This window comes from Azolla caroliniana, unplaced genomic scaffold (genome assembly GCF_043228905.1).
Source record: "Azolla caroliniana isolate FFs.n. ecotype wild unplaced genomic scaffold, voAzoCaro1.0.p SCAF_5, whole genome shotgun sequence".
In the NCBI taxonomy this organism is placed as follows: Eukaryota; Viridiplantae; Streptophyta; class Polypodiopsida; order Salviniales; family Salviniaceae; genus Azolla; species Azolla caroliniana.
In genome coordinates this window covers 2,674,315-2,698,560 of record NW_028230440.1, presented here as the reverse complement: position 1 = coordinate 2,698,560, position 24,246 = coordinate 2,674,315, and the positions used below count along the sequence as shown (strand labels likewise).

Sequence of the window (24,246 nt, the reverse complement as noted above, 5' to 3'; positions counted from 1 at the left end):
TGGCCTCTTAAAAGACGTTAATATATCTTTCTTTCTTTCTCTCTCTCTCTCTCTCTCGCTGTGTTTTTGCAGACATATAGTTTTCTAAGCCAGGAGTTCGAATCTGAGAAACCTCTAGGATGCATCTGTAAAGCTATGGAGGAGGACTTCAAGTGGCCTTATTTCTTCACGTATCCACCCTATTTCACGTAAGTCATCATCATCGTTTTCTTACACATCTATCTCTCCTGTTTCAAAGGTTTGCGTCTCGTAATTACATGTAAATTCAGATCGATCGTAGTTATATTATATAATTATTTTGTCCAGGCTTCAACCTGTCAAGGATACGAGAGAGAAACAAATAGAGCTATGGAAGGAGCTCATTCTAAAGTACTGCAAACATCACAAGGTCTTCCGCATCGATCTTGAAGATGACATTCCCCTCTTTGTCAACACTTCCATTGATAGTAAGCTTCTTTATATGTCTCTCTCTCCCTCCTATTTAATTCTTCCCTTGATCTGCCATTGACAGTAAAGGTATTTCTTGTCTATCTTCGTTTCATATCTTCTTATCATGTTTTCTGTAATTCTCTCTGTGCCCTTGCATTTGATATAAAGTTCTGTTGGTGTCTTTTCTCTTTCTTCTTATTTAATTATCTCTCTTTGAAGTTTTATTGAAATAAACTAAGGCTTCTACACTCTTTACTCTTTGTTTTATTTAAATTTCTTAATTCGCTATGTGTTTTTCTTAAAATTTTCAATTTGCTATGTGTTCTGTTTAAAAATCTCACTTTGATTTTTGTTTTGCTTAAAATCCTCTCTATACTCTTTTGTATTCTTTTCCAGTTCTTTCATTGACGGTAAACAAGTTGTCTTGCCACGCTTCATGTTGTTCAACTATTCTTTTGATCTTGCCTTTACAATAAATTCTTCCATTGATAGTAACGTTTCATTCTTTGGTCCTTTAACTCTTTGAAATCTTTCTTTAATTCCAATTCTCCTTGTACATTATTCATAAGCAGGGAAATTAAGCCATGAAGCGAGAGAGCTTTTTCTGGGTGCCCTGGTAAAGGAAGGTATTTAACTTTACTTGCAAACATCTAAATGGGCATGATTGTATGCTTTTTATGTGTATATTTCCTTGTATTGATATGAACACGGTATAGATGCTTCCTACTAGACCTATCCGCATGTTTCTGTTTAAATACCTTTACCACTTGAAGTCTCATATTCCACTGTTTCTAGTATGTGATTTTAGAGTTGGTGTTTTTTGAAGGGCGAGCTGAATGGCTAGATAAAGGACGCACAAAATGCATGATCCATTGGCGGAAAATTCAAGATTGGGCCGATCTAATCCTTAAATTTGTAAGTTGATCATATGGGAAAGCTCTGAAATACCCTTAGATTTTTGTTATTTCTCCAAATGCCCAGGACAACCCCCCCCCAGATACGCAAGAGGATGAAGTGACCATAGAGTTGATCTCCAGATGGGGTTGATGAATGGCATTACAGGATATAATGCATACATAGGGGTATTTGGGGGCAGCATACATAGGGATTTTACTTTTTAGAACTATGAGCATGATCTAACTGCTAACAAATACAGGAAACCACTAATACAATGGGTTGGAATGACAGCCTAGATTGCATCTTTCTGTAGCATAAATATATCTGTCAATTTCTCTAACTTCTTTTATGTCAGTGACTTGTATGTTATCAAAGCATATAGTATAGAATTGGTTACTCAGCCGCGTAGCCATTTATACCCTCTTGTGTCTACGTTATCATTGCAAATAAGGTACATGGAGTGATGGCATTGAAAACCAATAATCTATGAAGTGCTCACATATCATGGTTTTGTGGAGGACATTTCCTAATATACCCCCAAGCTTTTTGTTGTTTGTCAAATTCCTTTGTTTTTGTTATTCTCCCTCACAAGCTTGGTCGACAATCAATGCTGAAATAGCCCATATAACTGAAAAAAGGTGGATAAATTGACCATATCAAAGGAAGTTTCACCGATGGCCATTAGTACTGTGTCTACTTTTTTGTATGCAAGACCTTTCCCAAACTTCATAAGGTCCTCTAAAATCTCCCTGTCATCAATTTTATGAAGAAAAAACTAAATCCAATTTTATCACATCCCACCACATGGCGACAACATCTGTTCCCATCTTCAAGAACTTGCTTTATGGCCAAAATCTCAGTTTCGGCTTAACCCGTTTGTCCTTGTCCATCCCAAACCGTTTAAGCTTAACTGGTTTGGACAATTTCAAACTTGAACCAAACTGCTTCCTAAACTGGTTTGACCCTATCCGGTTCGGTTCAGCTCAAGCATTGAAAAAACCGAGCTCAAACTGGTCTACAAGCTCAAGCCTAACCCGAACTGCCAAACCATTAAAAAATGGTTTAACGGCTCGTTTTAGGTTTGAACCGAGCTGTTTCTGAATTCTATTCATAAGCACAAAGTTTCAGATACATTACCCTCGTTTTAGATAGGTTTTTTGCAAGGATAAATTATATACCTATTAACTACATGTATATGCATATATTATATTTAGATTTTTTTAAATTTGTCATTAGTTAGGAGATAAATAATTGTGACTTATAAGCATCACTTATCACCACCAGGTACGAGAACATGGAATGGAGGATGGTGTGATGACCATTGAAGAAATTCGATTCGGTGATGACACTCGAGGAACAGGTACTCCTGAGCTCAGTTCTACTATTGTGTACAGTTGACCCATTGAACAAGAAAAATTAGCATAGATTTAGGTTTACCATTTAATTGCATAAATTCAATAGATTAATGATTAATTCGTCTTCTGTAACAAACAATTGATAGGTTTATGATATGGTTATTGCCTCATCTTTGTAAGCCTTCAATCTGAGTGTCAGTGAATCCACAAAGAGATGCTTCATTATCCAAGAATATCTCTAGTGCACCATTAAAACAAAAACAAGATTTGGCAGGAAACTCATGTATAGATGACAAGTGTGGTTTTAATCGCAGATTTGGCTGGAATTGATCGATCGGTGCTATTTCAAGCTCTAAAGATTCTCGAGCAGCGAGGGAAGGCCACTATTTTCAAAGGCACATCTGAGGATGATGAAGGGATAAAATTTTCAGCTTAGTTATCAACCGCTCACAGAATATCATTTCCATTTCCATTGGAAATACTGCAAAACAGAGAGCGATTGTAAAATATTGTTTCAACGAACCAACATTTAACATATTGATTACTTATGGTAGCATTAGTTTAAAATTTTGGGTAACAGAATTATGATTTTTTTACGTTAGCTTGTGTGAGATATTTGGATAAGAGAGGGTTTTAATACCACGTTAAACTTGAAATAAGATAATGAATTTTCTTTTATATTTCCTTTATCTATTCTAATAAATCCAATCGAAAATTAAATTTTCTATTTTTTCGTTGGTTTTCATTTTTAATATATCCATTCGAAAATTACAATTTTCTAACTGCTGTAACAGTGGGACCATCATCGAACAGACCTTGAATTTAGTCTTTGCAAAGTGAATAACTTGGGCTTGTAGCACCAACCAGAGCAAATATTTGATGGGTGTCATGCCCGTCAAAGGCCATTTTGTCCGTCAAAAACATACACCCAATGAAAATGTCTGTCGAGTGACAAAGTTTAAATTTCCATTTTCATGTACAGGGTCCCTAAATTTTATATATGTCAAATGACATGCTAGAGTTCTATTTTCCATGTCATGACTCATATATATATATATATACATCCCGCATACAAATGTATGTATATATGAACTATGAAGTGTGTATAATAATATATTATATATTTTTTTATACAACACAAAAAATAATATCGCATAATAATGCTATATGTTCTTAAATCGTTTTTCTTTACTAAAACTGCTAGTTAGAAATTACTTTTGGAAAAAAAAAATTAAAATTAATTTATAGAAAAACCTTTATTGAATATTCTACGACTCTAAAGTTCAGGTTTAATTTTAATCCTTTTAGTTTTAACTATTAAACCTGTTCTATTCCAATACTTATTGGTTTATTTCAGTAAAAAATATAGGTTAATAAAAAAATGTGGACAGTAATTACCACGGTGTAAACTTAAATATGTAATTTTACACTAGATACATATATTGTTGGTGCTTTTCCTTACAAACATTAACATGATATGTATCTATGAATTTCATTAGCTTTATGACATAATTATGCTAATTTATCTATGTTCAGGTACCTTTTATAGGATATTCCATGATATCGAGCCTTCCCATTTTAAAACTTGTTCGTAAGTGACGTGTTGAGTTTTTACACTCTTATTCATATGACACATACACTAATCCATCATATTTAGGCACTGCCACCAACAACATCAGCATTCGTAATGATTACAACGCAGCGTTTTCCTAACTTCTTTATTTTGCTAACTCTGCCACTGTTCCAAATTCTAATTTTGGTGCAACCAATCCAGTCATAAAAGATTGGATATTCATGATGTTTATATCAAATTGCATTTGAAATCGTGAGAATATATAGGGATTACCTCCGATCTGTATTTGTTCAAATCAAATGTCACTTCGAATCCTGAAAATATTAGGTTTGGATTACGACTAATCAGGTAAAGGGTCAACAATTTGTTGAGTGAATGCTGGTATTAACTGGTACGTACTATAAGATCCTAACGGGAAAAAACACATATCAAGACCGAACATGCTGTATTTGCGACTAATTCCATGTTTCATCAGCCAAGCAATTCATAGCAGATATTACTATTGAGATCGTATAAATGTCGTTTGAAATCCATGAAATAATTGTGACGGCAGAGAATTACCGCTACCAACATACAAAGATTTGTTGTAAGTAGATGTTTATATTGATTGCCATTATACAACACAAAACCCAGAACCAATAATATAAAATAATCCTAAACGTCGATAAGGTATTAATACCTCACACTGTACATTTTTTACTGTCATTATTTACGTTTGTCCAACTTAACAGTTAATAACAGAGATTTGTATTGTTTGGTCTTAAATGTCTCCAAAGAAATGTATTTTTCAATCCGCCATTACTGTCTACGAAATGAACTATCTTTCTACCATTGTCGACTGGACAAATAAAAACAAACGATTAATAATAGAGATTTTTCGCTAGTAATGTTTCCAAATTATCTCATTTCCAATCGTCCAAACTGTTTTATGTAGGGATCTGATATTAGCTTGTTAACATTGCTTTCTCGACAGTGCCGACTGGACATGACGAAGCCACACGAAACAAAAGATTACATACCCTTATTAGATATTTGGAACACTCTACCACTTTGGAATTTTATGCAAAATCTGCTATCGTACCAAGGTTCGGATTCATTGAATTACCCTAAAAAGATAACCATTATCGAACTATGGAATATGAAAATAATATAACGTAAGAATTACCATGTCATTATTCGCCACAAATAATAGATAGTATTACAGAATAATGCATGTAACCCTGAATCCCAACCTAACTGCAGCCGATATAATATGCTACACACAACCAGACGACCACGGACGGCTATATATTCACCAACTAGACCTCTTAGACATTACTCTCACTTCATATGACTACTTCCTCTTTACAGAGAACATTTCAGCCCTTATGCATTAACAATTGTCGACGGGTATTCTATTTTCTGTATAACAACCAATTTTACAGCCACAAAAAACTTAAAACTATCTTAAAACCGTACTGTTACCGACACATGGATAGAACCGACCTGAAAACCCCGTGCTCTATCAATTGGACCTACATAACTAAGCAATCTAAGGATTCTTCTCAGACAGTACGAATACTACAGCTACAACAATCACGTCCTCTTGAGAATCATGGAGCTCTAATTGTTTGTCATCACAGAAGAGACATACCAGAGAAGACAACCATCAAATACAGAGGAGATTGCCAGAAAGAGGAAAGAAGAAGGGGAAGACAGGAAGGAAGAAGTATCAGCACTCAGCCCCTTAGATGTTCTGTAAGGTTTGCGATCATATCCGCATTCATGAATTTGATGATATTAGGTCATCATCATCGTGCTGCATACATTTTCGAGAAATTCAAGCAGGGAACCCTGTGTAGACAATGCGGAGGTCTCGTTACTATAAATATACAGAATCGGAACCCTAAATTTGTCTTTTCACACTGTAAATGTTTCCTTATGTCTTTCTTTCTCTCTCTCACTTGGTTCTAAATTGAATGTTCTGAGTGTCTCATTTGTGCCCCCCCCCCCACATACATCGAAGGAAAGAAGTGTTGTCTCTTCTCTCTCAATCCCTAATGCATCTACATATATTTATTTATATGCATGTAATGTATACACTCATGAAATCGAACACATTTGTCTCGTGTACCAAGGTGTAAGGGTGTTATGCGCATAACCATAAGTAATCATGAGATAGGTTTTTCGTAATCTCATGGTGAGTACGTGTGGGTTAATTCTGAGGGTATGAATTGTAATATTCGGTGTCGGATAACTTTTAAGTATGTTATCACTAAACCACTTCAAATAAAGCATTCAATTATGGCATAGGGTTTCTGCCTATATGAAGAGGGTAGATAACTTCTCTTTCAAAGATGCTTTACTTATGTTGAGACTATGACAACATGGCTATGGCTATTTGTTAGCTAAGCATGTGTGTTCCTCGCAGGACCCAAGGAATAACTTGCATCAACCCTCAATGGTATGGGACATCAAGGAGGTACAGGTCCATCTCATGTCATTGCTAAGGGGTGGATGGGTGGTTTGGCACCCCTCTTTCCTTCCTTTGGTTTATAATTCCTTATGTTTTGCTTAATTAATTAGTTAGACTCTAACAAAGGGAAACCCAAAAGTTGCACTTCCGAAAATATGTTGTCATCAATACGCATGTCATCGTTTATCATTGATGGGATGGATGGGTTCATGGATGTGGACCAAATGACGGGACATGTAGTGTCAAGGATGGGGAAATGGAGAATAGAAACACAATAAGCTTTTGGAAGCTTGTCCACCATGGTTAGGGTCAAGTACTTTTGCCGCTTGAAGTTCGCCTACTACTCACTATTAAAAGATGGTTCATCGAAAGCCAGTGTACCTACTTCATGCAATGTCAAGATTCATCGAAGAGACCGTATGCGGCCAACCTCTGTGAACTGCATCCAAGGGTATAGAATGATAATTATTAGACTACTGAGGGTATATAGCATATCTAGTGATAATTATGAAACCACCAAGTGCATTATATGTTTTTGTCACCCCTAGCAAGTCTGATTGTTGTATGCCTTAGACACTACCTCTAACTTTTTATGACCATTGATCCCCTGAGCTATATTTCCACAACTAATAAGTGTTCCCACTTTGGGGAGAACTACAAGAATCTAAAGCTAATATATAGATAGATGTGGTTCAAATGCCTATAGTCCAATGGTGACTCTCGCAAACATCGAGATAGAGACAAGAGCCCGACCATATCCCATACTACAACATTCTCCTCGTCACCACAACAATTCATGGTCTTCTCTACCTCTCCCTTTTCTCAAGTTTTTTCCTAAACAATCATTCGACATCCCTCTTCCTAATGGGTGGTGTCAACATAGTTTCTCTTGGAGATATCTCCACATAAATTATCCTCACACACACACACACACACACACACACACACTCTCTCTCTCTCTCTCTATTTTCATCGTAATTAGCTTACACGAGTGGTAAAATCTTGGGTTCAATTTTCTCACCTCTCTATTACTCCATAAATATCTCTCATTTCACATAGAGTAGGGGTTGAACCCATGACCACTTGGTCTCCATTGGGCAACCATACCGACTGAACTACATCCATATGGGGAGGGAGACACACACACACACACATTACCCTATTAACATTATGTATTGTTATCGTTCGTAACCCAATCTCTCACCTCTTTATTACTTCAGTCTATATATATATCTCTTAAATTTACTAGACACCACTGTGGAATGTAGGGGTTGAACCCATGACCTCTTGGGCTCCATTGGGAAGGTTTGTATTGTTATCGTTCGTAACCCAATCTCTCACCTCTTTATTACTTCAGTCTATATATATATCTCTTAAATTTACTAGACACCACTGTGGAATGTAGGGGTTGAACCCATGACCTCTTGGGCTCCATTGGGCAACCTTCCCATCTAGGCACTCTCTCTCTCTCTCTCTCTCTCTTTCTTTCTTTGTGTAAATGGCTATGTGTACATAAGTCATCTTCCATGATGGAAAGAAAGAAAGAGAGAAAGAGAGAAATGGCTTCTTTTGAAGATTTCCTGCCCCTCTCTGCCTGCCCTCACTGTCTGACTGACTGAACTGACCGACGGAGCGAGCGTGTGTAAGAAGAAGCTATTCTCATCCCCATCGCCGTCGTCACCGTCACCGTCACCGTCACCGTCACCGTCACCGTCACTATCACCATCACCGTCACCGTCATCGTCACCGTCCATGGCGATCGCCACGGCTCTGACTCTCGCCTGTTCCCCCCTCTCTATTCACCATCGCCATCGCCATCGCTCTCTCCTTCCCCCTCCCCCCCTCCCCCTCCTCTCCCCTCAACACAAGAATAAAAAGATTAAGAAATTACACCATCGCGGACGACTCTACATGGATCTCTCCACAGTCGCTAGCAACAGCGCTGCTGCTTCGGGAGGCGCCTCTGAGCTTTTCCATGCATTCAAACAGGTTCTATATCAGTTCCCTCCTTCCTGGCAATCATCCATCGCTTCCAATGCTTTGATCTTTGTTCTTGGATTCCCTCTGCTTAAGTCAGGTCTCACCTTTCCCGGCATCGCCAGTGCTTTTCTTCTTGGTACCATAACATGGAAAGCTTTCGGTCCGCGAGCATTTCTTCTCGTGGTCTTCTATTTTCTCCTGGTGAGTTATGGATAGAGTTAGGCAGATAGATTTGACTAGCGTTCTCAGAGGTAAAATCTGACGGTTGGAGAGAGTGATATTGATTGATATATATAATGTGAATGTCCACCATAGATCCATATGAACGCATGGTTAGGATCAAACATGGGTTTAGGTGGCTCATATCAATCTACGGTGGATTTTCACATTACAAAAGAAAAGTAAGATATGTAAATAAGCAGAATTTTTTGATATGAAAGTGTTGCTAACGTATTCTGCGATGATCATTGTAAAATAGTCGAAAAGCTGTGATCAGACCTCCAGTTATATATGCCTCTATCCAACAGAGATTACAAATGTAGTCTAGCTGAACAATCCTGGATGAAATCGTCAACTACCAATGCCAAAGATGCTGAATTTAAGAACCTAAGAATTTGTCTGCTGTCTGCAAAGATTGGCAACATTTGGTAGAGAGTTTCTTTCCCATCTACGCAAATCTTTAGTTTGGTGTGCTCCTTGGTTCTACCAAATGCTATGTATGGATCGATGAACAGGAATTGGGAGCTTTTAAATACATGGAAAAATATAAAGAAATTGCCAGCCATTTAGTTCTTGAAAAATATATGTGTTTTGACAGACATGGTTTGAGCTCTCAGAATATGTTTGTGTATAAGAATAAAGATTTCTCAGGTTCAAGAGCTGACTTTTTAGGCAAATATATGTTCCCGTGTCTGAGATATTACAGATAATGTGTGGTACAGGGGACGGCTGTGACCAAAATAAAGATCAACCAGAAAGAGAAAGAAGGTATTGCAGAGAAGAGGAGAGGAAAAAGAGGACCTTCAAGTGTCTGGGGTTCCAGTGCTGCAGGAATCGCTTGTGCAATTGCTTCGCTTTTTGGTTTAGGTGGCTCATCATTTTATAGCCTTTGGAAACTTGGTTATGTTGCAAGCTTTGCAACTAAACTCAGTGATACAGTCTCCAGTGAGATTGGCAAAGCTTATGGAAAAAGCACGTGAGATTTTTCTAGTCTTACTTGCTCCTAGAAAATATTGTGATTGTCATCGATCAAAATAGTGGTGTTGTAGAATGCTAACATGAATATTTATTTTGGGGAAAACTAATTCCGAAGGACCCTCCAGTTTTTCTTTATTTCCTTGAATGCCCTGAATTTTTTTGTCATTTCCTGTAAGGCCCTTGGTCAGTCCTGGAATGGGCGGCTATATCTGCTAAATAGAGCAATTATGTGGTCAGATTCATCACCTGTTTCTCTGCTATCGGGGGTTGACCAAGGGTTTTTTGGGACAAAACAGAAAACCAGGAGCATTTGGGGAAATAATGAAAAACTGAGGGGTTTTTTGGAGTCCTTCCCTATTCTTCTGGCCTTTCAGTTATTTGGTGACAACACTGAAACCTGTGCCAAGAGGCACTGAGGGAGCTATAAGCATGGAAGGAACATTGGCTGGATTATCTGCATCTTTGTTGTTTTGTGCTCTTGCTTGTTCTATTGATCAGGTAACTTCTGGTTTATCAAATAGCCATAATGATTTATTTGCATGCTCTCGATAGTATCACTCAAGGTTAATATAAGAAGTATAGCTTAAATCCTTGTTATTTTCGGGAGCATCAATGTTACCCTTGTTAAAATCAATGAATGTTTTACCTTTTTTCAACCACCCCTATTATAAAGTATCACCATGATAATACTAGCCTCGATAAAAATGGCATGCTGCTTGATTAGAAATCAATGCAAGGAAACTAATAAAGCTACATGCACACAAATCAAGCAATTTCATATAATTATTTTTTGATTTTTCATTATTTTTGTATTACAACAGATCACTGCCTATGATGGTCTCATTTGTTTGGTTTCTTCACAAATAGCAAACCTTTTGGAGAGCTATGTTGGTGCCACTGTACAGGATAAAAAAGGCTTTGAATGGGTTGAGTTCCTTTGCTACTCTTTTGTTTTTATACATGTAATCTATAGAACTTCAACCTGGATCAAGGATTCTAACGAGTTCTATTTTTCCTTTTATTGCAGCTTAACAATGATGTGGTCAACGTGCTAAATATTTCTGTTGGAGCAATTATTGCGGTTGTAACATCGGCTATTGTCAATCCATGATAGAATGTACCGTTGCTTTGAAAAGAAAATGTTCTTAAGGCAATTCCAAGCCTCAAGTTTTGTATTTGAGTTTAGCTCAATGAGAAAAGAAAAAATCTATATCTTCGACATACCCATTTCTCGCCACAAAGTCGTATATCAATTGTCAAATATTCAACATCATCTTTAGGTGTTATGGCCAATATTTCCTATCATGAATTCAACATCCTCACACTGATGGTTGAAGTGAGAGATCCGTCTACTCTCCAATATGAACTTGGTTTTCGTTTCCACGTCTTAATAGATTTAATCCCACAATTGTGACCAGACGCTTCGTGTTTTACCATAATCAACTTTATTCATGTAAATAATCTAACATGCTTATAAGTGGGTTGAGGTTGTTGATAATCTAATGAATAAGGAGCTCAGAGTAAAAATGGGATCTGAGTTATCAAATATGTAAGTGTTTTGTTGTGATTGCGGTTTTTTATAAAATTCATGTGGTTACATTGGCATTGCCAGGGGATGGTAAGCTTATTTTTCTACAGGCAAACATGGGAGTAAAGTTTGGAGAACCTCCCATCAGTAATAGCTACTTAGTTTGCTGTTGTGGGAGAGCTCATTTCGTGGTTGTTAGGGTTCCTTTGTCTGTTATGACGAGATTTAGTAGATGACATTATTCAAATTGTGAAATCCAGGAAAAACTGGATTATCTAATGTAATAGTTTTTGTTCTACATTTTTCAGGTGAGAAATCGTAGGGAAGTGTGCTTGGTATTAGATGCTCCTCGGAGAAAATCAGCGCTCTATTATCTTTGTCCTCCAATATATAAAAGGTGTAAAGTTGCAGTTCTTAATCAATCTATATATTAGTTGATTACATTCCAAATACCCAAATAACCTTGCGTATTAATGACAAAAATGAAACAAGGAATAGGCTTTGTGTTTTCAATTAAGACATTGTCTTTTCTTTGTAGAGTTTGGCAGTGATAGGTTGGAGGACAAGAATAATATGGCTTCAGTTGTAACAATTCTAGAGTTATGTTTACGGGATTACAATTGTTATAGTGATTTCAAGGTGAAATACAAGGGTGGTTGCAAGATGTTCAAATGTGGAAAGTCATCAACCATGTTATGTTGTCTTCAAAGATGAGTCCATAAGAGATTCTCTTTTTTGCATGTATATGAACAAGCATATTCATGTGTTCTCTACAATAACATCCAATTTAGCATCCAATGTCCGAAGGGAAAGACACCAACATTATGCCTAACTTTTGCATGTATACTAGGATAAACATTCTAAAACTATTAGGATACCTTGGAATTGTAATTAGGCTTAATCAGGGTTTATGTAGACATAATTAGCAATGTAATTAGTCTAATTAGCTCAAAATTCCTATTAATTTATTAGTGGTTAGCACGTTGATTGATTAGGTAGTGATCAACATGTTGACTAGTAAACCAACCTACAAATCTTCAAACAATGACTAATATGAAGAAAGTTGATACCGTCTAATTGAAATTTGATGGGTATTGGGTTGATAAAAAAACTATGAGATATTTTGGTTAGGCTTTAAAGCAAGGGATATTGTTGTAATGTTGCACGAGTAGGTTGGTGTTTGTCACCTTGTTCTAAAAATTTGCTAGAATATGTTAATTCCATGATTGTTTTGTTGGACTAGACAACTTGATCGTATGAGGTTTAAGTTCGTGTTATGATGCCTCAGTGTATGCATTTCATTAATCTCTATATTTGTCTAGGCAACTTCGAGGCATCAAAAGGCTTTCCTTGTGTACCAAATGATGTAAAGAAGTGGCTTGCACAAAGAAAAAGAACAACAAATATATGCTTTATGTTATTGGAAAAACAGTAAACTGTGCATGATTGTTCCCAAAATGATCTATATATGCTTGATAAAAGTGAAGGTCGCTAACCATATGCAAAATTAAGATGAAACACATCATTTTAAAATTACAAGTAGTGCGATTATGTAGCATGTAAATTGAAGCCTCTGTTGAACAAAGTAGGGTTCTATGATGGAGCAAAGTTGGAAATGTATTATTATTCACTTAGTTATGATATTTTCATATTCTCACTTAGAATCGTAACTAAGCTTTCTATTGAATCGGTTGCGTGGAATGGAAATAATCATTCTTTAAAGGTGGTGCATGGAACTGTTCAACCTTCAGCACAGGGGGGTTCATCCTACATACAAGAACGATATGTGGACATTTGGTTATTAGTGGTTGGCCTTACAATTTGGCAAGTGTGGGTATCTAGATGCAAGGAGTCTTTCACGGGTACGCGAACCCCACATGGCGAGAGTTTAATGATGATTTGGTTTAATCTTATTTTCTATGTTACAAGGAGAGTTTGAAAGCATTAATCGGACCTCGGACGCGAGTGAAGAAGCTAGAGGCCATTTCCTCCTTAAATGGAGAGGTTCTCTGATGTTGCAAATGGTGGATGGCAATGCAAATTGGATTTATTAGCCACCATGGTGGTTGTTCCCTCCGAGGGTACCAAACATCGCAAAAAGGTGGGTGTTGCCATGTGAGGAGATGGAGGATGTCTATGCTGAATTAGGGTCGTATGAGGCTCACGTCGAGGGTATGCAATCGGTAATATTGTGCTCATCGGATGCATGTTGTTATAATCAAGATTGTCCAAGGGAAGGTTGTTCATCCTCGTCTGTTCGTCCCTCTTGATGAGGTGATTATAAGCTTATTTTTTGTTGATTCCTTTGTACACGTTGGTCTCTTTGTAGCCATGCAAGTTGTCTTGTAAGATATGAGTTGTTGTACATTATCCTATTTACATTGACTTAACTAATGGAAGTAGTAAATATTTTGGAAAAAAAACTAAGCTTTTCAATTTCGGGTTAGAGAGTATAATAGGAAATCAAATCTCGTACTTCACAAAAAGAAAGCTCATTTTTTTATAACACAGTGACTTAAATAATCCATACGAATTCTGCATGAATAGTTGGGTAGAACGCAAATGCTTAATCTAAATTTACATGTGATCCAAAGGATGACTTGGACACATGTGTGAATTGCTAGGAAAGTGAGGGATTTACTTTCATATGTAATGGTAATATCTAAATTACAAAAGAGAAACCAAAAAAATACTAGTGTTATGCAACCAACCTCATCCTTGTAATGCAAGTCATCCAATGTAGATTGGACTTGGATCATACACACTCACACGTATATATGTAAAGTTTAGAGTGCCACCTTTAGTGTGTGAGAAAAAGCCAAAATGTAATAAGGTAAAATGATAATATTGTACACAGGGTAGAAAAACATGTAAAAGTTTTTCTTGGTGAGAGTCGCCAAAATTTCTCCATGTCAGCACTTTGCGTCTTGAGGGTCTCTATGAAGCGACATAATGGTGGTAGATTGGGTGTGTGGTTTGTGCCTATGCGGTTCCAAAAATGGACAGATTTGAACATTTGCACCGTGTTATTGATTTATTATTCATAACCAATGAGACTTTAATCTTTGGTTGAGGCCAAGTGCATTTACATAGTCATGATTAGGAAAACAATGGTTGTTTGATCCGTAATTTCCTTGGGAGGGGGGGGAGGCATGGCTCTCCTACAATAGCCAAAGTTGCCTGGAATGTGTTGATTTAGCTTAAAATCAATGGAGGGTTGGGTTTGATAGATCCTTTGATGCAGTCAAGAGCTCTCTTGACTAAGCTTGTGATTAGAGCATTGTTGCCAGGATTAGAAGCTTGGAAGGAATGTTTCTGAATCAGTTAATGCCGTTTACTCCTAAGATAGGAGGAGCATGGTCACCCTCTCTAAAGTGGTTGTTCTTGAATGACATGAAAACACCAAGGTGGAATCTTGCATCCAATAGATTTTTTCTACGAATCATAAGAGCGTGGGACGCGATTAAATCATTTTTGCTTAAGGACAAACCTTCTACATGGGATGCATTACTTAATCAGCCTATGCTTGCCAATTCTCTATTTCTGGATAATGCAAGAAAAGTATTGGACCTGCGAACTCACCTTGCTTGGGGTAAATTGGATAATGGGTCAGCTACATCTGTAAGAACATGGACTCAATTTCAGTAAATGTCACAAGAAGATCGACTTGCAAATCTACAATCAATTCATGGTGCCAATATAATGATGACTACCATATCAACAACATATTCTTCGTTTTTTACAACCTTCCAACCCAGGCAAGAACATCTATGGTTTGGATGCTTCACAAATGATACATCGATGGATATTAAGGGTGTTTCACTTATTGGGCGCGTCTCTTATTTTGAGATCCTAGACAACAATAGATTGCAATCTCATACCTTTGATTGCAATTATCTACAGGACTTGCAAAGTGCACTAGTCAAAGTGGTTTCTAAAACTGGAAAGAAATGGATCCTTGATCCTTATCCGTCAATTGCTCATATGTGTGATATCCTGTGGTTATACGCAAAAGATCATGTTGCAAGATTAACATGGGATTCGGGGGGTTGGTTTTGGTCACACTCTTTGGGGGAAAAGATCGTAAAGGTTCCCTTCTTTCAGTACTCAGTAAAACTTGGAAGATCATTACTGCTCTCTCGGAATGTAATGATACCAGTAGCTCAGAAACATTGGACTAATTGGGGTGTCTCAACTTTGCATTTGAGAACCTACTGGAAATGGATCTAGTCATTCAAGGGGCCAACTAAATTTATTCTCTTTCAATGGTTATTAGTGCATATGGCACTACTAGTTGGTCACTCATTGAAAGGGAATGTAGCACCCAATTTGTGGCAATGTGGCTTTTGCCATGAACCTCAGAAGACTACCAAGCATGTCCTATGGTCTTGTCCCTTTGCTCAACAAGTATGGAAGAAAGTTATTTCTTTATTCCTAACAATCAATGTAGGTTGCTTATTCTCATGGGGATCAACGATGTGGGGAGTATTACATTCTAGCTTGATATTGTATGAGGCAAACGATGTTAATGAGGCAATGATAATACATAATAGAAGATTGATATTAGTTAGTCTCTTCAAACAACCTCGAAAGTAGGTGCAATCTGTCCAGATTTAGAAAACAATGACCACAATAACATTATGGGCATTATGGAAATATCGATGTAATCTACTTTATGATGCGGTAGACATTCATCTCTCAAATGTGTTGTTTGAGATATTGGAGAACTTGTTGGCAATAGTCCGTGGCCAGTATGATAATATGCAGGGTTCCCCAGATAATGTGAACAAGAAAAGGAAAAAGCTTCTTCACTTATGGAAATCGTTGCCCTTGTTTACAATGTCAACTCAAGAGCCTCAATGGCAATATCGACTTCCATGGATTCTTTCTTGAATATCAACAAATGTAAACATCTTCTACAAAGTTCGATATTTGGTTCTAGGATTATTTTACATTATTGTATAAGAAAAGTTGTAACATTCTTGCCAACTAGGTTCAAGTTGTAGCCTTCGGGCGTTTTTTCTTAATATTATTGAAGAAAATCCTTTAAAAAAAACAATGGTTGTTTGTTTTAATATGGCATCCTTTCCTCAAACTTCTTCCAAATAGGGGAGATGGTTGTGTTAGTTGGGCTCCATATGATGTTTTGGCATAGTTCAATAGGCTCGAGTTTTCTATTGTGGAGATACAACCCCATGTCGTTTGACCTTACATCATACTCTAACGTCATAACTGGCCTTCCATTGTACCCAAAAGTGATTATATTACGTTCAAATAGGTTGGGCAAAAGTCATTCCATTTAGCTCTTATATTTTGTATAGGATGGATAGGTCGTGCCAAATGTATCAATGTGTGATGTAGAGATCTTGCATGTTGCCCATCACCTTCATCTCAATATCACTTGGAAGGGTCATAATGTGACTACTTATTTCATTTATATATGGCAAGTCTTTGAATATCATCTTAATATCAATTGAGACTAGTTGTGAGTTGTGACTATTATTTCATTTATACATGGCAAGTCTCTTTATTCTTGGTGGGTTTTCCACTAGTAATAATTGTGTTAAAAAACAAAAAAAACTTTGAATATCATGTTCCCATGTATCCACAAGGGGACGATGTTTGCATCATTGGGTGCATCACTAAGTCAATTCCCTTTATATAATGGGTAGCCACGACAATTCCTGGAAAGAGATGACTAGTTGACCCCGATATTCAAAAATTTGAAAGTAAGTGTTGAAAGTGAGATGTTTGTGTGTGTACACATACATACATACATACATTATTACACACACACACACACAAGAGAGAGAGAGAGAGAGAGAGAGAGAGAGAGAGAGAGAGAGAGAGAGAGAGAGAGAGAGAGAGAGAGAGAGAGAGAGAGAGAGATTACATTATTATTTGACTCCAAGACATTCGATGTTTCCAATATTCACACAAATAGACCCAAGATCAAACATGAAGATCGTTTCCTATTTTTGAGATATTGAAGATTGAGTCATAATTGGGATATGTGCAATACATTTGTATTTGATGGTAGGCATGGAGTTATAGCATAACGACAAAAGTTGACGTATTGATGTAGCAATTTTTGTTTATTGGAGAAAGTTGAAATTGTTGCCTCATTGTAATGTTTTCCATACATAGTTTCTTTTCTTTTTTTTCAAAATGAAGCTACTTTCCCATTAGTTAGGAAGGATTATTACAAAGAGACTGTACAAGGAGGCTTAAACATAGATCGGGGAATCTCCCTCCGATCAAGTTCAAGAAAATGAGACTAGTTACATTGCCTTTCGGACTGATTACTTAATGTAAGTACCTATAGCTAAAAACGGTGCCCTTCAGTGATGGCTAGTACGAGACAACTCCTGGGGTCGACTGCGAAGGGAGGGTGGTAAGTGAGACGGAAACAACCAACGTGGCCACTTTCTCCTTGTGTCACCATAGGCGTGTTCCGTCATTTCTACCAAAAGCGCAAACGGGCAGTAACCACGTAAGTGGAATGGCTGCAAACCTCGTCCAATTGCCCTTGTAGGCAGCTGATAAGCGCAAACCATATGTCCAGGATCACTTCCTCTGGGGCCGCACTAGATCCTGAAAGACCTTTAGGCAATGCGCTTTCCATACATACCACAGGGTGAAGCCTGCGATCAACATCCAAATGTCCGGGAACCTAGGGGATGTAGATTGCAAGCCTCTCTCAAATCGAATCTTGGTGATTTTGCCTCTCATGCATACGTAGCACCAACTATCCGCATTGAAGGCGTCTGTCCACCTATCAACGGAGTGATCAAGCCATGCCGCAACACTCCACGATGTTATTAATAGTTATTAATAGGGTTGTAGTTTTTCACCACGGAGAGAGAGTATTGTGGATGTTTGATATGTTTCGGAATGATATTTTTTATTTTGATTTTGTGAATTTGAATAAAGGCACATTAGTTTGCTATATTGTTTTTCTAATAAGCGGTTCGTCGATGATGCAGATGGTGGATGGTAAAGCGAAGTGGAATTATCAACCACCACAGTGGCTGTTTCCCCCGAGTGTACCTAACATCTAGATGGGTGCTGCCATGAGAAGTGAATGGAGGACATCTATGCTGAATTCTATTTGTAGAGTATGCGTTCGGGTAATGCTATGCGCATCGAATGATGTGGTGTTTTGGAGTTGTTCTTTTGTTGTTTCATCTACAAATATTATTATTATTTGACATGCAAGATGGCTTGTAAGATATGAGTTGTAAATTATCCCTTGTACATTGCCTTAACTAATGGAAGTAGTTTTTTTTTTTTAGAAATAAATAAAATAAAAACAACTTATTCTTTAGTTATTGAAGTTCACATGCACTTAAAATGCTTCTTACAATCTAACTCCTAAACCTCAATTACTAGAATTGAGGTGTGTATGATAAGATGATAAATCCATCATCACTTAAACACCCTTTGAATATGTGTGATGCCATTGTCTCATTCAAAACTATCGGAAGATTATCCACAAGGAACAAATGTCAAAGGCAACGTAACAAACACACATCATGCTATTTTAAACTGCTTACCATCCTTTGTTTGGGACTATGTAACAATCGTAGTTAATAATAATTATAGTTCCTCAAACAAGCACTAGATTTGGCTTCGACGTTCCCTATTGTTAGTGCCATGAATCCTAGAGAATGTAAGGGTCATAGTAAAGAAGAATATATACTTACACAAGCATAGTTGAATCAATGTACATCACAAACATACGTTCACCACTTGTTGGATGCCTATTGCCTTGGTCTAGATTGTTATGGCATCATAATACATCCAAATGGAGCATTTATTCTTATCTAAAGAGAAATTATTTGTTTATAGTTGCTTACATCTACATGCCAATAAGATCAGACCAAAGAGAAAAAGATGGCAAAAGGGGGGTGGTTTGCCACGTTTAGATAAAAGCTACCCCAAATGTGTCGTGACATAAGAAAGAGTAAAATCCACAAAGGAATGTGAAATGGTCAATACGAAATATGTGAGCTCCTCATTAGACATATCAATATCAAGTGGTGATGGATGTTAACAAATTTACTTTAAAATATCTTCTTCTTTCGGCATAATCAAGGATTGTATAGGTGACATTTACAAGAATCCAATTGTGCTAAAGTTATAACATGCAGGAATGTTTGAATATCACACACAAACAATTTGGGGAATTATATAAACCTAGTGTCAGTTTGTAATTGGAAATGTACAACGGAAATCTAAGCATGGGATGCAATCTAGAACTATTTGATGATTCGCCTAAATTGATTTCAAAACTCAAAGAAATACCTTGTCTTAAAGTGAAAACACTTTTACGAAATCCTTACCCTAATGTTTGAAAGATAATAAGGCCACGTGTCACTTTTTTATAATCAACTAATAAGGAGATGCTTGTATTGCATTTCCAACATAATTCTACTTTAAGAGAAGGAGATAATGGTAAATAAATATAATGGCAATGTAGGTTCTTAGTGGAGATACAGTGTATGTAAAGTAAATGTTTATGAATATACTAACTACGAAGATGATTTTTACTAAATGGGTGGGCCGCTTAAGGCATTTTATGCTCAAATTGAACTTGGAACAAACATACAATAACACACATTTCATTCTTTATGTATAATGTAAACACGATCCAAAAAGATACCATTCATTCTTTAACAAGAGAAATGTATTCAAGAGTATAAGCATGCACATTGCAGCGGGCCAAAGTCATTGTGACCAACATGTGAAGTTGTTGAGTTTATGACCTACAAATGTATTGAACCTCGTATTTACAAGAAACAATATACTTCAAGATCCTCCCTTTACGTGAAGCATCGTACCTATACTAATTCTATGCACATATCCAGTTCAAAATAACCTTGCCTCATGACGCTTTAGAAGGAGATCATAACATTTTAATGTACTAGGGCACACAATTCAATGTAAATTTGTATGTTTCGCGATACATAAAGACTTAGTGGGTGAACCACTTTGTGATTGGTGATACCCAAGTTATAGAGGTTGATGAGGCAAAGACATTATTGTCTAAAGATTGCAAACAAAATTTTGGATAATAGGGAACATTTTACAATTTGACGAGGTCAAAAATGGGAACACACAAATAGAGAACAAAATTTCAATTATACCAACATAGTTTGACATAGGACCAACTTTGATATAATCACCATTTTATTGAAGAGCATATGCACATGTTTCTTTTATTTGAAACCTTCCCTCCAAGTAATATGTGTGTAAATGGCCCAACAAAATTTCCACACACAATTTTGTTTTGTCGTATGTGTTGTGTTGTGTGCCACATTGCGAAGGAATATTACTTTCTCTTTCACTTTACACTTCTCCCCAACTCAAAGCTTTACCAGTTAAAATAATCATATATCAACATAAATTGTAACACCTTTTCTAACATAGATTGAACATATCAATTTTTGTGTAGAAAGAGGAGCTTTGCATGATCACATGAGAGAGAGAGGTTCCCCAAAATTAGTCATAACTATTTGATGAGCTCTCCAAAGCTAATCATGAGTATAGTCTTTAGATTAAGAAGTTTGACTTGCTAAAAAAGATGTGATGAAATATTTGACAAGCCAAAGACGAGCTTTCAAGCACTAATGGACATCCAAATTGTTGAGGGAGAGAATAATAACAAAGCATATGAAAGTTGCTTCAATTAGCAATATAAAGGAAGGAAGAGGAAGAGGAGAGATAGAGATGGCTTATCAGAGAGCAAACACTTCTACATATCGCGAGGATTCTCCGGCACATGGTTTATGTGGATGTTGTTGTTGTCTTTCACTCTCCTTCCTCTTGCTCATGATTGTTGGCATTGGCATTGCCCTTTTCTTTATACTCGCATTGCGCCCTGCTAAGCCCCAATTCCACCTTGAATCTGCAAACCTACATAATTTTGATGCGGAGAAGCGCATGCAAGGACCTAGTACCAACATTGATTCCAATGAAGCCATTGTCTCTGCAAATATCACCCTTGTCTTTCTTGCCACTAACCCCAACAAAGTCGCCATTGATTATATCCCAACTAACCTTACATGTGTCTATAGGAACACCCTCCTTGGGGAAGCTCAAGTGCCTTTCTTTCACCAAGCTCCTCGTGGTAGCAACGCACTCACAATCATCGTTGTTGCGAATCACCTCAATGTGCTCCAACCCTCATCTATTGACCTCATCAATGATATCGCAAATGATACTTTGGCCCTCAACATCATTGGACTTGTGGAGGCTAGAGTCAAGGTGATTGGAATTAATTCTCCCAAGGTCAAGGTATGACATCTCTCTTTCTCACAAGCAATACAATACATGGTTTGTTCCCTAGTTATATATCTGATGTATGCATGTATGTGAATGTGTATCTATATTTTATGTTAATCAGGATATAATCACAAACGATGGAAATTACATCACATCAATGTATAGTGAGAAAATAACCAACCATGTATTTGCATTTGTGTGTGTGTATGATGAATTACATAGTAGAGGGTTAATGAGAAAATGATATGTTTTGCATTTACTACCCATGGATGAACATGAATTCTCATATGAATCACACAATTTCCCTCTAGGTTTAATATGGATTGTCCCCCACACTTTGGCAATACATAAGCCAACATTCCATTCATAGTGTGATGCATTTGGTATGAATTGTGATGCTCACCTCATTTCGTCAATAATGTGAACAACTTGAATGCTCATTTTGTATGAACCCTACTTTACTATTTTCTTCATGAATATTTAAAGCGTTTTTACTGTAATTGAATAAAATGAATAGTCCTTTATATTGTAGTACTACAACTTCTCTTTTGCCATGGCCGACTTGCTTGTATCCCATAGATTGCATTCATTCTCCCTCCCTCCCTCTCTCTCTCTCTAGACCAAACCATTTGAGCTCATTTAAATTTTTGCCACGACATTTTAATTCTCTCTACACACCATTCTTTGTAAGACACAAAATGCACTCTCATTCACTATATGTACATTAATCCAAATTTTGACCATTGAGAGTGCGTTATTAGTTTTGATGTAACAATTCATATTTTACTCAGGTGAATATTATGAGACAATGTTTGGTTCAGTCTCAAAAGTGGAAAGGGAAGACGATTAAAAAGACTTATACACTTCGGTTTTTTTAATATTTCTTTTACATTTTAGTATTTATGGTTGTGTCTTAGGGCTTCTTCGTAAGGTTTATGAATCTCTTCCCTATTATTACCTTGGGCTAATGTTGGTAGCATCTGACTAAGTACTTAATATCAAGCGACAAGCCAATACATAACAATGTATGACTACTATCTATAGGAAGGGGATGGATTTCGATTTCTCTTTTCTAGGTAGGTTCACGGTTTGAACTGAAAAAACTCAACGTTGACATTATTTGACATATGTTAGGCTCCACCCTTGTATCCAATTTCTTAGCCAAAATGATCACACATAGAACGATGGGTGAACCCAAACCCAATGTAATATTTTTCTATCACTCAATTCTACAATTCATATTTGACCATTGATGAATCTAATGCATCTCTCTTTGAACTCTTTTAGCTTAAGCTATTTTCTTTTATTTTCATTTTGATGATTGGACAAACACTCATTTTTATTGTAAACCAACTGTCTCATGGGCCAATTTTGGCCTTAGAAGACGTTAATATATCTTTCTTTCTTTCTTTCTTTCTTTGATCATTTTAGAATTTTGAACTTAGATTTGTACATTTGGTGTATAGGTTTCATGTTATTATAGAATGAACTAATAATTTCCATATCTCTAACTCCCCTCCCCATCTTAAAATCAAATGTATGTATAGACCTATACTTATGTTGAAATATTTTCTAAAATTGGAATGTTTGTTTTTAATAGTGATTCATTGGAGCTTTGTTACAATAACAAGTTTGGGTTTTCACAGGTCTATTTGAATTGTCGACTAGTTGTGCATCCACAAGAGAGGGACATTGAAAGTAAGCAATGCACAACAGGGAAATAATAACTACCTCGTTTTAGAGTCATCCTCCTTTTTTTCTTATTGGACATAGAAAATGATAGAGACGCATGAACCAAAACATCTTACCCCTAAGCCAAACAATAGAAAAATGGTGCAATCCTTAATTTATTTTAGCACTTTTGTATTATTACTACAAAACAACACGTTTGATTAAAGCAACAAAGTTCACAATGATCCAAAATTTCCATGTACATTGCTTTTTTTATAAAAAGTCTCGGTATCAAAACAATCATATAACGTCCTTGATGAGTTTACATTTACTATTATTATTTCATATTTTTCCATGGCATTGAGTAAATATATATATAGGATAGTAGTTGTTCTTTTCACCATTTTGTGGTTTAATTGGTTTTAAAAACAATCCATTTATCTAGATTCGGCCATAAAATTGTTATCAAAATCCATGTGCATTGGTACTATCTATATGTAAATTCTGGAAAATGATATGGCATGACAGTGGTGACCGCAAGATAATGATGTGCTTATGGCTTATTGTGCATAGAGCCTTGCTGGTAGGGACATGGGCTAAAGGCCCCAATATAGACCCTAGATATAGTGCATGTGGACAACTAGAAACCATTTCCCATTGTCTATGGGAATGTCGCGAGGCAGCAGTTGTATGGGGAAAGGCATTACGATTGTTATGCCATGCCTCTAGCTCATTTACCCTCAAATGGGTCATGCTTGTTGGAGCTGTCTTGATGATGATGTGGATAAATTTGATAGCACATGCAAAGCAATGTACAAAGGGGATAATGGAAGTATTTGATTGACAATTGATAACAAGGCACCTACAGTTAGTG

General features: G+C 36.7%; 3 protein-coding genes and 1 non-coding gene across 6 annotated transcripts; 3 read left to right on the top strand and 1 right to left on the bottom strand.

Annotated features, from left to right (window-relative positions):
* The first annotated feature begins 26 nt into the window (after positions 1-26).
* On the top strand, positions 27-3,240 carry VPS25 (E2F/DP family winged-helix DNA-binding domain-containing protein). 2 transcript variants are annotated; one of them, XM_087319097.1, is made up of 6 exons: positions 27-188; positions 307-446; positions 1,002-1,055; positions 1,256-1,344; positions 2,611-2,686; positions 2,996-3,240. In XM_087319097.1, the coding sequence occupies exons 1-6, from the start codon at positions 136-138 to the stop codon at positions 3,115-3,117; spliced, it is 534 nt and encodes a 177-aa protein (XP_087175223.1). In that variant the 5' UTR covers positions 27-135; the 3' UTR covers positions 3,118-3,240. The 2 variants fall into 2 exon arrangements, with proteins under 2 accessions (XP_087175223.1, XP_087175221.1); XM_087319095.1 differs by having other exon boundaries at positions 999-1,055.
* A 2,726-nt stretch (positions 3,241-5,966) lies between these two features.
* On the bottom strand, positions 5,967-6,055 carry LOC147863626 (small nucleolar RNA SNORD25). Its single transcript, XR_015529886.1, has one exon. It is a non-coding gene; the product is annotated as a small nucleolar RNA SNORD25 (small nucleolar RNA).
* A 2,391-nt stretch (positions 6,056-8,446) lies between these two features.
* LOC147863625 (integral membrane protein (Protein of unknown function DUF92, transmembrane)) lies at positions 8,447-11,303 on the top strand. 2 transcript variants are annotated; one of them, XM_087319361.1, is made up of 5 exons: positions 8,447-8,890; positions 9,631-9,884; positions 10,261-10,384; positions 10,708-10,812; positions 10,914-11,303. In XM_087319361.1, the coding sequence occupies exons 1-5, from the start codon at positions 8,462-8,464 to the stop codon at positions 10,995-10,997; spliced, it is 996 nt and encodes a 331-aa protein (XP_087175487.1). In that variant the 5' UTR covers positions 8,447-8,461; the 3' UTR covers positions 10,998-11,303. The 2 variants fall into 2 exon arrangements, 1 of the variants encoding a protein (XP_087175487.1); XR_015529774.1 differs by lacking the exon at positions 10,914-11,303 and having other exon boundaries at positions 10,002-10,384.
* A 9,599-nt stretch (positions 11,304-20,902) lies between these two features.
* Positions 20,903-23,727, top strand: LOC147863624 (uncharacterized). The gene is made up of 2 exons (XM_087319362.1): positions 20,903-21,713; positions 23,348-23,727. Exons 1-2 carry the CDS (start codon positions 21,090-21,092, stop codon positions 23,423-23,425), a joined length of 702 nt encoding a protein of 233 aa, XP_087175488.1. The 5' UTR covers positions 20,903-21,089; the 3' UTR covers positions 23,426-23,727.
* Positions 23,728-24,246: the final 519 nt, after the last annotated feature.